Consider the following 13375-nt stretch of genomic DNA (forward strand, 5'->3'; position numbering starts at 1 on the left):
GCATGATGAAACCAACCCCCACAGAGGCTGCAAGCTCACGAGTGACTTGTTGTGTGCGGGCATTTGAATTAATTAGAACCTGGATTCCCGAAATATAAAGGTAAACACAGAAAACTAAACCATGCATCAAGAATTTTAAAGATTAAAGAGCAGGCCCAACTGGTTATTTTGCTCATTTAAAAATTCCATTACAAAACTAGTTTGGTTTAGCAGTCTAATCAAATCATTCCAAGGTCCAAACAAACTCTCAATCATTCTAAAAAGGATGAGGGTTAAAAGTTGGAACCTAGAAAATTCCAGAACTCCATTAAGGCCCTGTAAAATAGCAGTCTTTTCAGACCACAAATCCACACTATTGGCCTTTTATTCTGCCTTGTGCTTTGAATATCTTCTAGCATCCGATGACCGCAACCCACTGGTACACCTTCCCACAAATTTGAGTAGCTCATCAATCAGAATTACCGGGAATGCCACAACCAACACCAAGAGCCATTCATTGAGGCTGAGGGCAACAATGCCAAAAATTTGTGCGAGGAATGGCACATACACGATCAAGAAGTGCAGGGCAAAAGAGATGGACATGGCAACGAGGAGCCAGGGATTGACCCATGGGGGCATTGTCAAAAGGCTCCCATCCTCGGATAGGGCATTAAGGGAATTGAACATCTCTATGGCAACCAGGACAGAGAGGGAAAGAGTCATGGCTTTGATTTTTCCAGTCTGGAAGTAGTCACATGGATTTGCATCAAAACTGAACACTTGCGCCCCTGCTGTGAAGGGTGATGCCGAGAAACCCTCCCAGGAAGGGCATTGACCCCAGTTAGCAAGTTGGGAATAGGTAACAAGACTGTGGCCATCTCCACTCAAATCAATCCCCAGGAATGTCCCATGTGTGTACCATATGATGAATATTCCCACAGTTGCTATTCCAACATAGAGCCCAATCACCTGTATCATATTAGGAGTTAAGATTGAAGTCATATATATCCAAGCGGGTCTTTTTTCTGGAAAAAGAACTAAATCTATGCAAAGAGTTAACTTTGATTATACAAGGAAAAATGATTACCAGATAGCGGAATAAAATCCAGGGAGTGATCAATGAATCATCACTTCTTCTAGGGGGTTTCTTCATTATATCTTTGTCAGGTGGATTAAATCCCAAAGCTGTTGCTGGGGGACCATCAGTGACAAGATTCACCCACAGAAGCTGAACAGGAATCAGGCCTTCTGGAATACCTAAAGCAGCTGTCAGAAATATAGAGGCAACCTCGCCAATATTTGATGAAATCATGTACCTGACATATAGAGGAAGAGCAAAAATATAACCCACACATACTACTGAGGAAACACTTCAAACATGCAGAGAACTAATAGTGTAGGAATGGACCAAATTTAGAACACTAGTAGAGTTGGATCCAATCATCAGTAAAATATCAGCGTGGTGAAAGGTACAGGTTCCTGAGTGCCTAGCCAAGTATTTACATCATGCAGAAATGAAATCACTCAATTCATCATCAAGATGTACTGGTTTGACATTTAGAAGAAGGAACACTAAGTGGCTTCTGGTATCCCTTCATTTCTAACTCTCTCAAACGCATGCATGCAAGTGTGAAAGGCAAGACACTTAAAAGGGAGTTCTGTGCAGCCTAATACCACAGAAATAACATATTTTAGAAGAAAGGGCCTGTTTGATAATTCATAAATAAATGGCCAAAGATACATAACTACATGAATAAGAACCAACTGTAACTTAATACTAGTTTGATATAGTGCAATCGTAGTCATCAAAGATCTATATTATACAGGGAGGAAAAAAAACAATACATCTTAGAACCATTCAGTAGAATGCTTATTTATGTTAACACATTTTAAAAGCGGAACAAAAGTAACTTCTTGTTTGATAATGTTGATGGGATAAATCTCATTAAATAAAACTTTTGGAATAATGATTCTCAGTGAACACTCTTCACATTCTAGGTAATTGTATTATATGTCAATTTTGTAAGCCTACCAGGTAGCTGAATTTTCTTATGCACAAAAGAATCAAACCTGATAAAAGCCTTCATATTGTTGTAAATGGATCTGCCTTCACCAACAGCAGCAACTATTGTGTTAAAATTATCATCTGCCAAGACCATGTCAGAGGCTTCCTTTGCAACCTAAATCAGTGCACATAGGGGTTAGAAAACGATAAACAATGGACTAAGAAAAGAATATAGTTTTGAATAACTTCATCATACCAAAATTGGGGACTAGATTAAGAGAAATTGACTAAGATCATTCTGTCAAATACAGTAAAGGGTATGACTGACCAGTAAACATAAGCAATATAAGCTGATGGTTGTAAAATGAAACAGAAAGCCAGAAAATAAAACAAAATTAAAATAAAACTAGGTGGAGGCAGCAGAGAAGACCAAACAAACTATGTAAGTAGAAAATATGGGCACAGAGTGGAATGGTGACCATAGCAGACTCTGAAGTGCACAGATACATGTAAAGTTAAGCTGGTATACTAATTTCATCAAATGCATTTAAAAGCCGCATACATGCTTGTTCTCATACTAGCACACCCAGGAAATTTTCACAGCAAAACAACTCATGAAAAAAACAAAAAAAGAAAAAACAAATATACATGATCCCAAATAAAATGCATACGAAACTTTCTAAGAAGAAATACCTCTGTCCCAGTAATGCCCATTGCAATCCCAATATCAGCCAATTTCAAGGCTGGTGCATCATTCACTCCATCACCAGTCATTGCAACCACCTCATTATCCTCTTTGAGCAACCTCACTATTTCCTGCTTATGCCTTGGTTCAGCCCTAGAGAACAGGAGGCCCCCATTTTGCCTCAAATGAGTTTTCTGATCATAATGCTCCATAAACTCTTTCCCCGTTATGCTTTTTAAACTAATGTCTTCCTTAGATCCAAAAACTCCAATTTCACGACAAATAGCTTCTGCTGTATTCTTGTTGTCACCTGTAATAACCATAACACGAATTCCAGCTGCTCTACAGTCTTCAATTGCTTGACGAACCTCTTTCCGTGGTGGATCCTTTGATAATTTGGTATTAAGTAATGCAATCATTAGAATTTTGAATGGTTATTAGAAAAAAAAATCAAAAGCAATTGATAGAAATAAAATATTGAACAAAAAAACAGCAACTTAACATAAAGCTAACTCACCCTCAGCCCAACCAAACCAACAAAAATGAGTTTACTTTCAATTACAGAGTAATTTGATGGTCTAAGTAGAAGCTGATGAGCTGGATGGTCTTCATCTCCATTATATGTTGCAAACTCCAAAAGATCTTCCTTGTATGCAAATCCCAAACAGCGTAATGCACTTGTTGACATTTGATAAAGGCTTTGTAAAATAAGATCCCTTGATTTTCTATCAAGTTCTACAATAGAACCATCAAGCAACTGAATATATGAGCTTCTTTCCAACACATTTTCTACTGCACCCTGTCATGTTGTAGCAATTCATATTAAAATGAATGATTTTACAAAATGAGCAAGAATGTGCAACAAAACTCAAAAGTAATCACTGGAGAATGAGATGGAACATGGAAAAAGTAGTGAGCAGGGGAAAAAAAGAATCTGATGTTAACAAGCATCTGTTCATCAAAATTTAATTTTTTAAACTAATTCTCACATGATGGTATCAATGTTATTGTAATTGGAGCAAAAGGTATGGGTGGTTTTCTTAATACCAATTACTCATGATCCACTTTACCTAAAGACCAAAAATGTCTAATATATATTATGAATTTATGACAAAAAATGTAAACGGAAAGAATGTACACACGGCTGAATCTAGGAGACAAACAAACGGGAAACTACCTTCACTAGCAATGCCTTTTTGCCTGAGCTGGAATTCACAATAACTCCCATGGATTTGCGATCACGATCGAATTCAAGGGTTGCAATTCGATGTTCGATTTTATTCCATAGTTGAGAACAACCTTAAAATGCATAATGATATCACAATAAAAATGCATTAACACCCAAGAGACATGCTTAAGAAAAACAAAAACAAACAGAAATAACATAGCAACTTACGGAGTACAGCGCTATTATCCAAAGATGAACCATTATCAAATCCTTCAGGAAGTCCCATTTTCTCAACCAGAACCTAGAAAGAGACACCACAAAAAATAAATAAACAGGTTTTCTGGATAACATATGTGTAGTAACTTCGGCTAATGTTTCAGTACCTTACTGATATATTGCCCTCCAGAAGAAATTTATGGACCAGTATATCATGAATATGACAAAGCAAATAAAAGAACCTCAAGAAGAACAGAAATTAGTGCTACCACCCGAGGAGCCCTGATTTAGGTGCTCCTGATGTGCAAAGAACTGGAACTCAACCTTCAAATATGTTGTTACCAAACGCTCAGAGGTTGAATAACATGAGGAAAAGTTTCAATATTAAGTTGTCTCATATGTGCTGTGTTATTTTATTTTTTATTTATTTTTTATTTTTTGATAGGCTTAAACAGATTGACTGTCTAATTAAATAGATGGTTTTGATTTTTTTTTTTTCCCTTTTTAAATAACATAAAATAGATGGATTTGATTTGAAACCAGCATGAAAGAAACAATAAATGAAATATTCCAAAATTGTGGTTGTCTCACCTTCAAGGCTGCCTCAGTGGGCATTCCATTGGCAACAAAATGTTGCCCAGAGTATTCAACATCAGCATCATTGCACACTGCTGCAATCTTCGCAATCATTTGAAGATTAGCATCCATCCGACCTGCAGGCCAGTCCAGTATTCTTCCATCAAAAGGACTATATGAGGTCCCTTCCACATTGAAATTTCGAACAGTGTACACCCTAGGGCCCATAGCCACAAGCTTTGCAACTGCCATTTGGTTGGTAGTCAAAGTGCCTGTTTTATCAGAACAAATTACAGTTGTACAACCAAGAGTTTCAACACTAGGTAACTTCCGAACAAGTGCATTCTTCTGTGCCATCTTTCTTGTTCCAAGCGCCAAACAAGTTGTGATGACTGCTGGCAAACCTTCTGGAATTGCAGCCACTGCTAACGCCACAGCAATTTCAAAGTAATAAGTGCACTTCTCAAATGAGAATTTAAAATTCCTAGGCCACCCATCAACATACTCCCAAGTAAGGAAGTATTTTACATTAATAAGCCAAACCAATGCACAAATTACTCCAATTATGGCAGTAAGAAGCTCTCCAAACTCATTCAACTTCTTCTTCAAAGGTGTATCTTCTTCACTCTGCGAGGCTTCATGAATTTGCAAATGCACCTTCCCTATCTCCGTATTCATTCCCGTCTCTGTAACCAAACATATACCATTTCCATTCACCACAGTTGTCCCTGCAAAAACCATGCACTTCTTACCCTGAATATCTGAATCCTCTGGCACAACCTTAGTTGTCTTATTAACGGCTTCACTCTCTCCTGTTAAGGATCCTTGCTCAACCCGAAGAGTCGAACTTATCAAACTCAAAACCCGCATATCTGCAGGTACCTTATCACCAACCCTTAATTCAACAATATCTCCTGGAACAAGTTCTTTTGCCGGCAAATTTGGAACCTTTTTACCATCCCGAATCACTGTTGCATGCTCTGATTGAATTTCCTTAAGAGCCTCTAATGCCTTCTCCGCATTACTCTCCTGCCAAACCCCAACTATAGCATTCACAATCAAGATCAAAAAAATCACCAATGGTTCTACAAACGCAGTGATTTCCATTTCCCCACCCTCTTCGCCATCGTACCAAGCCAAAACAAATGAAATAACTGCAGCAACCAACAGAATCCTAACTAGAGTGTCATTGAACTGATCCAAAATCAGTCTCAAAATTGAAGGACCCTCATGCTTCTCCAACTCGTTGTAACCATAGATCTCGCGCCGCTTTTCAACCTCAGCCGTTGACAATCCGAATTCGTGATTCACCTGGAGCTTCTCTTCGCATTCTTTAACATTCTTCGCCCATGCAGCGAAGATTTCAACTGTGTTGGCATCATTAGGGTTTCTTTTCCCATAGCCTTGCCCCCCTTTCCCCATTGAAGCCGAAACTCCTAAAAAAATATTCTCTAATCAATTGAAGATTAAAATTGGGGGGAAAAAAATCTCTGGAACTGAAATCAATGGATCTCAATAAAGTAATATCATACCAGAATAGTCTGATTATACAAATCCACAAAAACCACAAACTGAAACCCTAAAAACAAATTCCCCAGAGAATTTGTCAAACATCAATCCACGAAAGTGCCAAGAAGACGCAGAAAATGAAAACTGAACACTATACTGTAAAAATAGGAAACTTGTTAATGAAGTTAGGGTTAGGATTTGGAGCACCAGATTTGGAAAGCTTCGCAGCGGGGGAAGAAAAGCTATGGCGTAGGCGGATTGCTGACTGATGAAAGTTTCCAAATCTAGAGAGAGAATCCCAAGAGAACCTCTCTCTAGAAGCTACTTCCAACGTACCGTAGTCCACGAATCTTCAGCCAATGATTCCACGCCACGTAATAAAATCAATCCAGATCTTGACCTTGTACGGTGGCTCATGGTGGTCGCGCAGTTGCTAAGGCAGCCATGGCCTACGTGGCGTTCATCGAGTGGTGAGTCTCTTCGCAGCCTTTCACATCAAATTACCTTATTGATTTTAACGTAGTACGAAACTCCTCGCTTATTCCCTTGCTAACACGCAAGGTCAGATGGGTTAGGTTCCAATTTTTATTTGTATCATCTCATTATTTACGTAGAAAACCAGTCGTTTTCATTACTTGATGACGCAAAATCACTAGCTGCTGTGTAGTATGCATTTTATTTTTACTATATATCAAATAAATAAAAATAGTTTTTAAATTATTTATTTAATTTTAAATATTCATATTCCATGATTCATAATATTAAAAACGTATTTCATATTTTCGAAAATAGTTTTAAAAAAATTAATATTATTTAATATTTTATAAAATAAAAAATTTATTTGAAAATCTAAAAATATGTTTGATTATATATATATTTCATTTAAAAATAATTTTAAAAGTAAGTTTTAGAAAATACAGAAAACGAATTAATTTTTTTTAAAAAAGTAAAAACCATTTTTACTTATTCATTAAAATTATTTTTTATTTCATTATGCTTTAAAAATTTGTTTCAAAAAATAACGATAAAATAATATTAGAAAATTTTAAAAATAGTTTTTTATTTTTAAAAATATAAAAATATTTTTAAATTACACGTTAAATAGACTTTAAAATGTTTTAATATTTTTTAAAATAAAATTTGTGTTTAATGTTTTATTTTTTATTATGTTTGTATAATTATTGAAGAATGGGCGTCCCAAAACGAAAAATGTCGGTATTGCAATTATTGAATCATCTCATTCCAACAGAAATCTATGTGAATCCCACCGTCCCATCACTGTCACCACCAAACCAACCCATTCCCATCCCATCCCACTTTCACTTTTCCCTCTTCTTGGTCATAATTTGATTCATTACTTGATCTTTAAATTTACATAACATAAATGCATTTATTTAAAAAAAATCATATAATTTGTAACTATAAGTTTAAACATTAATATTTTCTATTTTTAAAATAAATAATAATAATTTTTATATAGTAAGAACTCTTAAGATTTGCATGGAAAGTGCAATAATTTTAATATTTATTTTAAAAAATTATTATTTCAAATTTTAAAAATTTTGAAAATTATTTTTAAAGGTATTTTTTTATTTTGAAAACAAAAAATGAAAATATAAATAAACAAACACATAATCTATTTTAAACTCAAATATTTATGATACAAATATTTTTAAAATGGTAATTAGAACCTTTCCTTGAGGTGGTAGCTTTTTCGGTATGATTTAGTGTTTGAAACATGGGAAAGTATAATAGAAACAATTTTTTTTTCTATTCCTATTTCTTCTCTGATAGGAATGAATTTATTCTAATTCTTGTATTTAGAGGCATATAGAAAATGTAGAGTTGGATAATCATTTATTTCCATTTCAATTGTAAGTGACAATAGGGATGATAATGAAAAAAAATAAAAAATAAAAAATAATATATGTACATATTATTTAAAATAATATATTTTATTTCTATTTATGCATAGTTTAAAATAAAATTTTATTTTCATAAAAAAAATATTTGAGAGTTTTTTTTTGTTAAATAATAAAAACCATATTTGAGCCTTTGATTTAAAAACAAAATTGTTTTTAAAAATTAATACCACTATTTAACTGTTGTTCTTGAGGAATAAATTTCAAAAATAAAATAATAAGTTTAATAATTTTTAAAATTATTATTGATCATTATTAATTTTAAATTATTATTATTTACAATAAATAAATTTATAAGATGTTAATATCTATATATTTTTGTAGTGTTTATATCCTAACATTACTATATTATGTTTTATTAAAAAATAATTATTTTTACATTTATCTGTAATACAAAATTAGTTTAAATTTAATAAGACTTTAGTTAAATTTATTATATATTATATAAATTTAATTTATAATATATTTTATATAAAATCAAAATAAAAAAATATTTTAAAAAATAATTTATTCAAATTTTTTTTTTTTTTGAAAATAACCTACATAATCAAAATACCTTCTCCTCCAACTTAGAATGAATTGAAATCTTACTTATAGATAAAATTCATTTCCATTATCATGGTATATGGGAATGAGAATGAATATTTTCTTTTCATTCCTATTACTCTTTGAATTTGAATTGATTTGATAATTCCAATTCATATTTTTTGATGTATTTAGAAATGTAAGGTTATAATGATTATTTGTTTTTATTTCAATATTAAAATATTTATTTTCATTAGAAAAAAAAAACCTCCCACCCAGTGCTTAATTTAAAAAAAAAAAAATGTGTATGATTTAAAAACAAATTTGTTTTAAAAATTTATACCACTTTGGGAAACAATTTTTAAAAACAAAATAAGAAGTTTTGTATTTTTTATAAATAATTTGAAACAAAAAAAAAATATATGTATATAATAACTACAAAAATTAATAGACATAATTAATTTTTTAATATCTTTAATGAATCTTATTAAATAATTTTTTTATAGATTAAATAAAAAATAGAATATTACATCCTTAATTGAGTAGTAAAGATACGGGTGTAATGAAAAATTGACTTATTTATAACTTAAAAATTAAACTTGATTTGTTTTTAAATTCATTTAAAATAGAATAATATCAACAATTATTAAATTTAAATTGTTATTATTTATTTAAAAATAAATAAATCAATTATGCTTTAATAAGATATTAATATCCATATTTTGATAATATGGATAAAAATATAATTTATGAGTTTATTATAATATTAATATTCATATTTTATTAAAAACTATTTATTTATAATCACATAATTATTTTTATTTTAATGGGAATTGAATTATTATTTTTATTATTTTTATTATATAAATGGAATTTATAATTTTTTTTGACAAAATCTAAATAAAAAATATTTATCTAGAAAAGTTTTTGATTTTTAATTTTTGAAAAGTGTTTTTAAGAATAAGTTGCACCAAGGAATGAAAATATTTTATTCAAACATAAGAATGGATGAGAAAAGGAATGAATGAGATGTCTTTCCCATTTCCCATTCCCGTATACTTATTCAAATGTGGAAATGAAATGAGATGTGTATTTGTAATAGACAAGAGGCAACCAGCTCCACGGACGTGGGCATGTCCTCCACTTTTTCATGGGGGCCCTTCGTTCACATGGGCCCTCTAATTTAATCTTGGGCCCTCCACCCAGACCTAATCTTAGCTCACATGGGCTTGAAGCCTTTGATCAATTCTCCAAATTTAAGGGCATGAGCCAGGAGGAGGAGAAGGTTGAGTCTTAGTGGGTAATGTTTTGTCGTTTTTATGAAATAAAAAAGCATGACTTAAAGCTTAAGGTTGCAATCCTAATGCCAATTTGGTGGGTTTCTAGCAATTGCCATCCATGAATCGGGCCTTACTTTCATTTTCCCTAAACTCGACTTGTCTGGAAGAAGAATGTCGAGGCTTTCAATGGAGAAGATATCGGGTCATAATGATATCCATAATAAATTCGATGATGATTTATTGAAGCAATAAGAATGGATTTATTTTTATAAAATATTAATTGATTTTCAGGTATCAAAATCGAATAAAGAATTGATATCAAAGCCAAAAATTATGGATTCGGGCGAGGGGAGGGTCGTCCACCGCCCTCTCGAAGATGTCATCACGGCATCAACCCATGGATCAAGATCAGTTGACGTTTCTACAAAGACTTGATCCTGATTGGTGCGTGCATCTCACTTGCCCTGATTGAAACGTGGGGTTCACTTCTATATCAAGCCAAATCATCGCACAGTCCCGTTCAGGCACGCTATAGGCCTACAGCACAACCAAAATCCAAATCATATAAAACGACGCCGTTTCCTTCCCTCACATACGCCATATACTAGTATGCACACTTTTCTTTCAGAATAAGCTCTGTTTCAACTTTCTGCCAACAGAGCAGAACCCATCCCGGAGTCTGACCCACTCGCCGGAAACTATGTCCTCCACCTGCATATCCAGGTGCGGCACCGATGCTCGAAACCCAGTTCGAGCCACCTATCTCAACGTATACAAGTGGCCGGAGTCTGACGCGGCGTTCCTGAGATCAGTGGGGTCCAAGCCTCATCCAAGGGTGGTGGATAGCATTTCTTGCCGGCAATTGTATCTGAGAAGCTACACTTTCTCGAGAAAAGAGACTGTTCCCCAGAAGACCAAGAAGTGTTTTGGAAGAGTGAGAGAGAGAGTAGCACTCCACAGAAAAAAGAGAAAGTGTCGTGGTGTCCGGAGGCGGTGCACGGTGCTGAGGAGGGCGAAGGAGTTAACTTGCTCCGCTTTTTTGTCCATCTTCCGCCGCTTGCTTTCTTGCACGACCAAAGTTGATGTGGTGGACCGATTGTAGGGGGCGCCTGATGAATTTTTCTCGGTTTTATTTATCATAAAGGTTTTTCTTTTCGATGGCGCTTTCTTCTTTTCTGTTTGGGGACTGGGAAAGTTGTGGGTCAAATGGAAAAAGCGGAGAAAACGTACTCTTTGGAGACCACATTTTTCCCCCTTATTTTTCTTCTGGAATCAGAAAATTTATGTAATTTTATTTCTCTGTTCTTACTTTGATCGCACAAGCCAATGAATCTACGGAAATTTTAGTGTTAATTCTTCCTCAGAAACACTGGAAAATGAGTTTTTAGTTTTATTTTCGATGACATTTTGTTTTCTGTTTGGCAACTCAGAAATTTTGATTTGAATTCCCCATCAAAGCAATGCTAAAGGCTCGTTTGGACTTAACACTGATTATGATTTTAATTTTTTGGGTTTCGTCGTGACAGTGATGAAGCAGGCTAGCCAACGGATGTGTTGACTTTTAGAGTTGAATCAGCCCAATAGTATTATTCCACGGTTGGGATCTTAAGCCAATGAATACGAATTTCCAAAACTTCGAAGAACATGGGTGTGACCAAAATCCATAATTTATTTGAAATATTAGATTTAATTTGAAAAAAAAAAAGTCAAAAATAGAGCTGACAATGACATAAAGCTAGCAAAGCATCCTCTTTTTCCTTCTTCTTTCGGTTAATAAAATTTATTGAAAAAAGTAAGTAGATATTAAAAGATAAGTCTAGTGACTCATCATATATTTGTAGGACGTATTGTGTCATCAAAAGATAGCTTGCAAAACAAAATTTCCATAGAGTTTCTTAACATTCAAATATTGCCAAAAGCAAAAAACTTTATACAAAACAAATTTTTTATTTTTATTTTTTATGTTTGACCATTAAAACGCTTTTTGAAATATTAAGCATCATAACTGTTTTTGAGGATAATTTTTTATTTTTTAGAATAAAAAATCAAAAAAAATATCTTTAATAACAAAAAAATTATATTTTTTTATAAGAATAGAAAATAAAATATTTTTAAATAATATATTTTAATTATTTTTTACTATTTTCAGTTATGTTTGTAACGAGTTTATACAAACATGGGTACGAGAGAATCCGAGAAAGAAGGAGAGAGAGGGGCATGGGGGAATCATGAACAGGAGAAGTGTGGGAAAAGAAAAGGTAGAAAAGACATAATGGGTAGTATGATTCTGCATCAAAATGGAACTTACAAAGCAAGTTTTGTTGGGTTCATCGACCATGGATTAACCCCTTCCCACATGGTTTTTTGTATATGGTGGGGTTCTACTCTGTCCTCACATAACTTCCACTTGAGGAACCCAATCCCCAGTTAATCATTCTGTCAATTAGTAGTAAACCAGGCCACTTATTATGCTTTCTCATTCTTCTTTGCTGGTCGGCGGTATTAATTTTCTTTTCAGGCTTCATTGTTTGTTAAATCCTCTTCCTCATAACTCATGGCCTTCAGTTTGGATATTTTATTGTAAATTGGGTTAGGAGTTAGGCCTTGATGTGGGTTCCTTCGTCTATGGGATTAACAATGACTTCTTCTTTTCAGTTCTCTTTCTAACACCCATAAATGAAAACGATTATCATTTAACTATCTTGTATTAGATCAGGCTTCCAACTTATATAAAATTGATTAATAGGGAAGGAATAGTAGGTAGGCTACATGTGTTCTGATTTATTTGGTTTTTTTCCTTAATGGGTAGGGGTAGAACTCTTTTTTTTGTGTCCAACTCTATCATTTCCTCATCACTTATTAGGCATGGCTTGAAGGGTTGTCATCCAGCTCAGGGCACTCAGTGGCTTGATAAATTAAGGGTTGGCCATGGTCCATGCTTGAATGATTGCTGATCTGGGTTTGGCTTCACTGGCGCCCTTCAGTTTAGATAAATTGTTTGTGGATTAATCAGTGGAAAAAATGATGGTGAAGGCAGATGAACCCATTGCAAAAGTGTCAATGGCCATGGCCATGGCATTGGAAATGGCATTTCAAGTTTTCAAAGGACACCTGGCGTTGGTCCAGATGTGAAAGCATATAGTATGAGAACCAAGAAAATGAAGTCAATTCAAGTGGCAAGTAAGAGAGAGCACAACTGCTCCATGGACCTGAACTCGTTCTACATCATCTTATTCTAAGTCAGCCAAGCAGAATATGAAATAGAGTACAAATTGGAACAATTTCATGTCGGCTGGTTGCTATCTTTTCTCACTACTACTCTTAACAACCCTGTCTATTAAGTAAGTTTGATGTAAAGGAGAATGGTAGGAGAGAATACCAGAAGGGTTAAAGAAGTCGATGGATGAAAGAGACCTGCCGATGCCATCTGCAGCTGAAGCATAGACCGGGTGTTCAGAGAGAGATCACCCAGTAATCGCTCAGCACATAAATATTGACAGTAGTGTGCTC

The 13375-nt window shown here is 33.9% G+C and overlaps 1 protein-coding gene across 2 annotated transcripts; it reads right to left on the reverse strand.

Moving 5' to 3' along the window:
* Positions 1–133: 133 nt before the first annotated feature.
* Positions 134–6484, reverse strand: LOC100243325 (calcium-transporting ATPase 4, endoplasmic reticulum-type). 2 transcript variants are annotated; one of them, XM_010652779.3, is made up of 9 exons: positions 6162–6484; positions 4645–6065; positions 4066–4138; positions 3847–3968; positions 3187–3468; positions 2678–3055; positions 2050–2159; positions 1067–1295; positions 134–948 (listed from the first exon to the last, which is right to left on the reverse strand). In XM_010652779.3, exons 2-9 carry the CDS (start codon positions 6049–6051, stop codon positions 364–366), a joined length of 3186 nt encoding a protein of 1061 aa, XP_010651081.1. In that variant the 5' UTR covers positions 6052–6065; positions 6162–6484; the 3' UTR covers positions 134–363. The 2 variants fall into 2 exon arrangements, with proteins under 2 accessions (XP_010651081.1, XP_002284552.1); XM_002284516.5 differs by having other exon boundaries at positions 4645–6479.
* Positions 6485–13375: the final 6891 nt, after the last annotated feature.

The sequence above is a fragment of the Vitis vinifera genome, chromosome 6 (assembly GCF_030704535.1).
Source record: "Vitis vinifera cultivar Pinot Noir 40024 chromosome 6, ASM3070453v1".
In the NCBI taxonomy this organism is placed as follows: Eukaryota; Viridiplantae; Streptophyta; class Magnoliopsida; order Vitales; family Vitaceae; genus Vitis; species Vitis vinifera.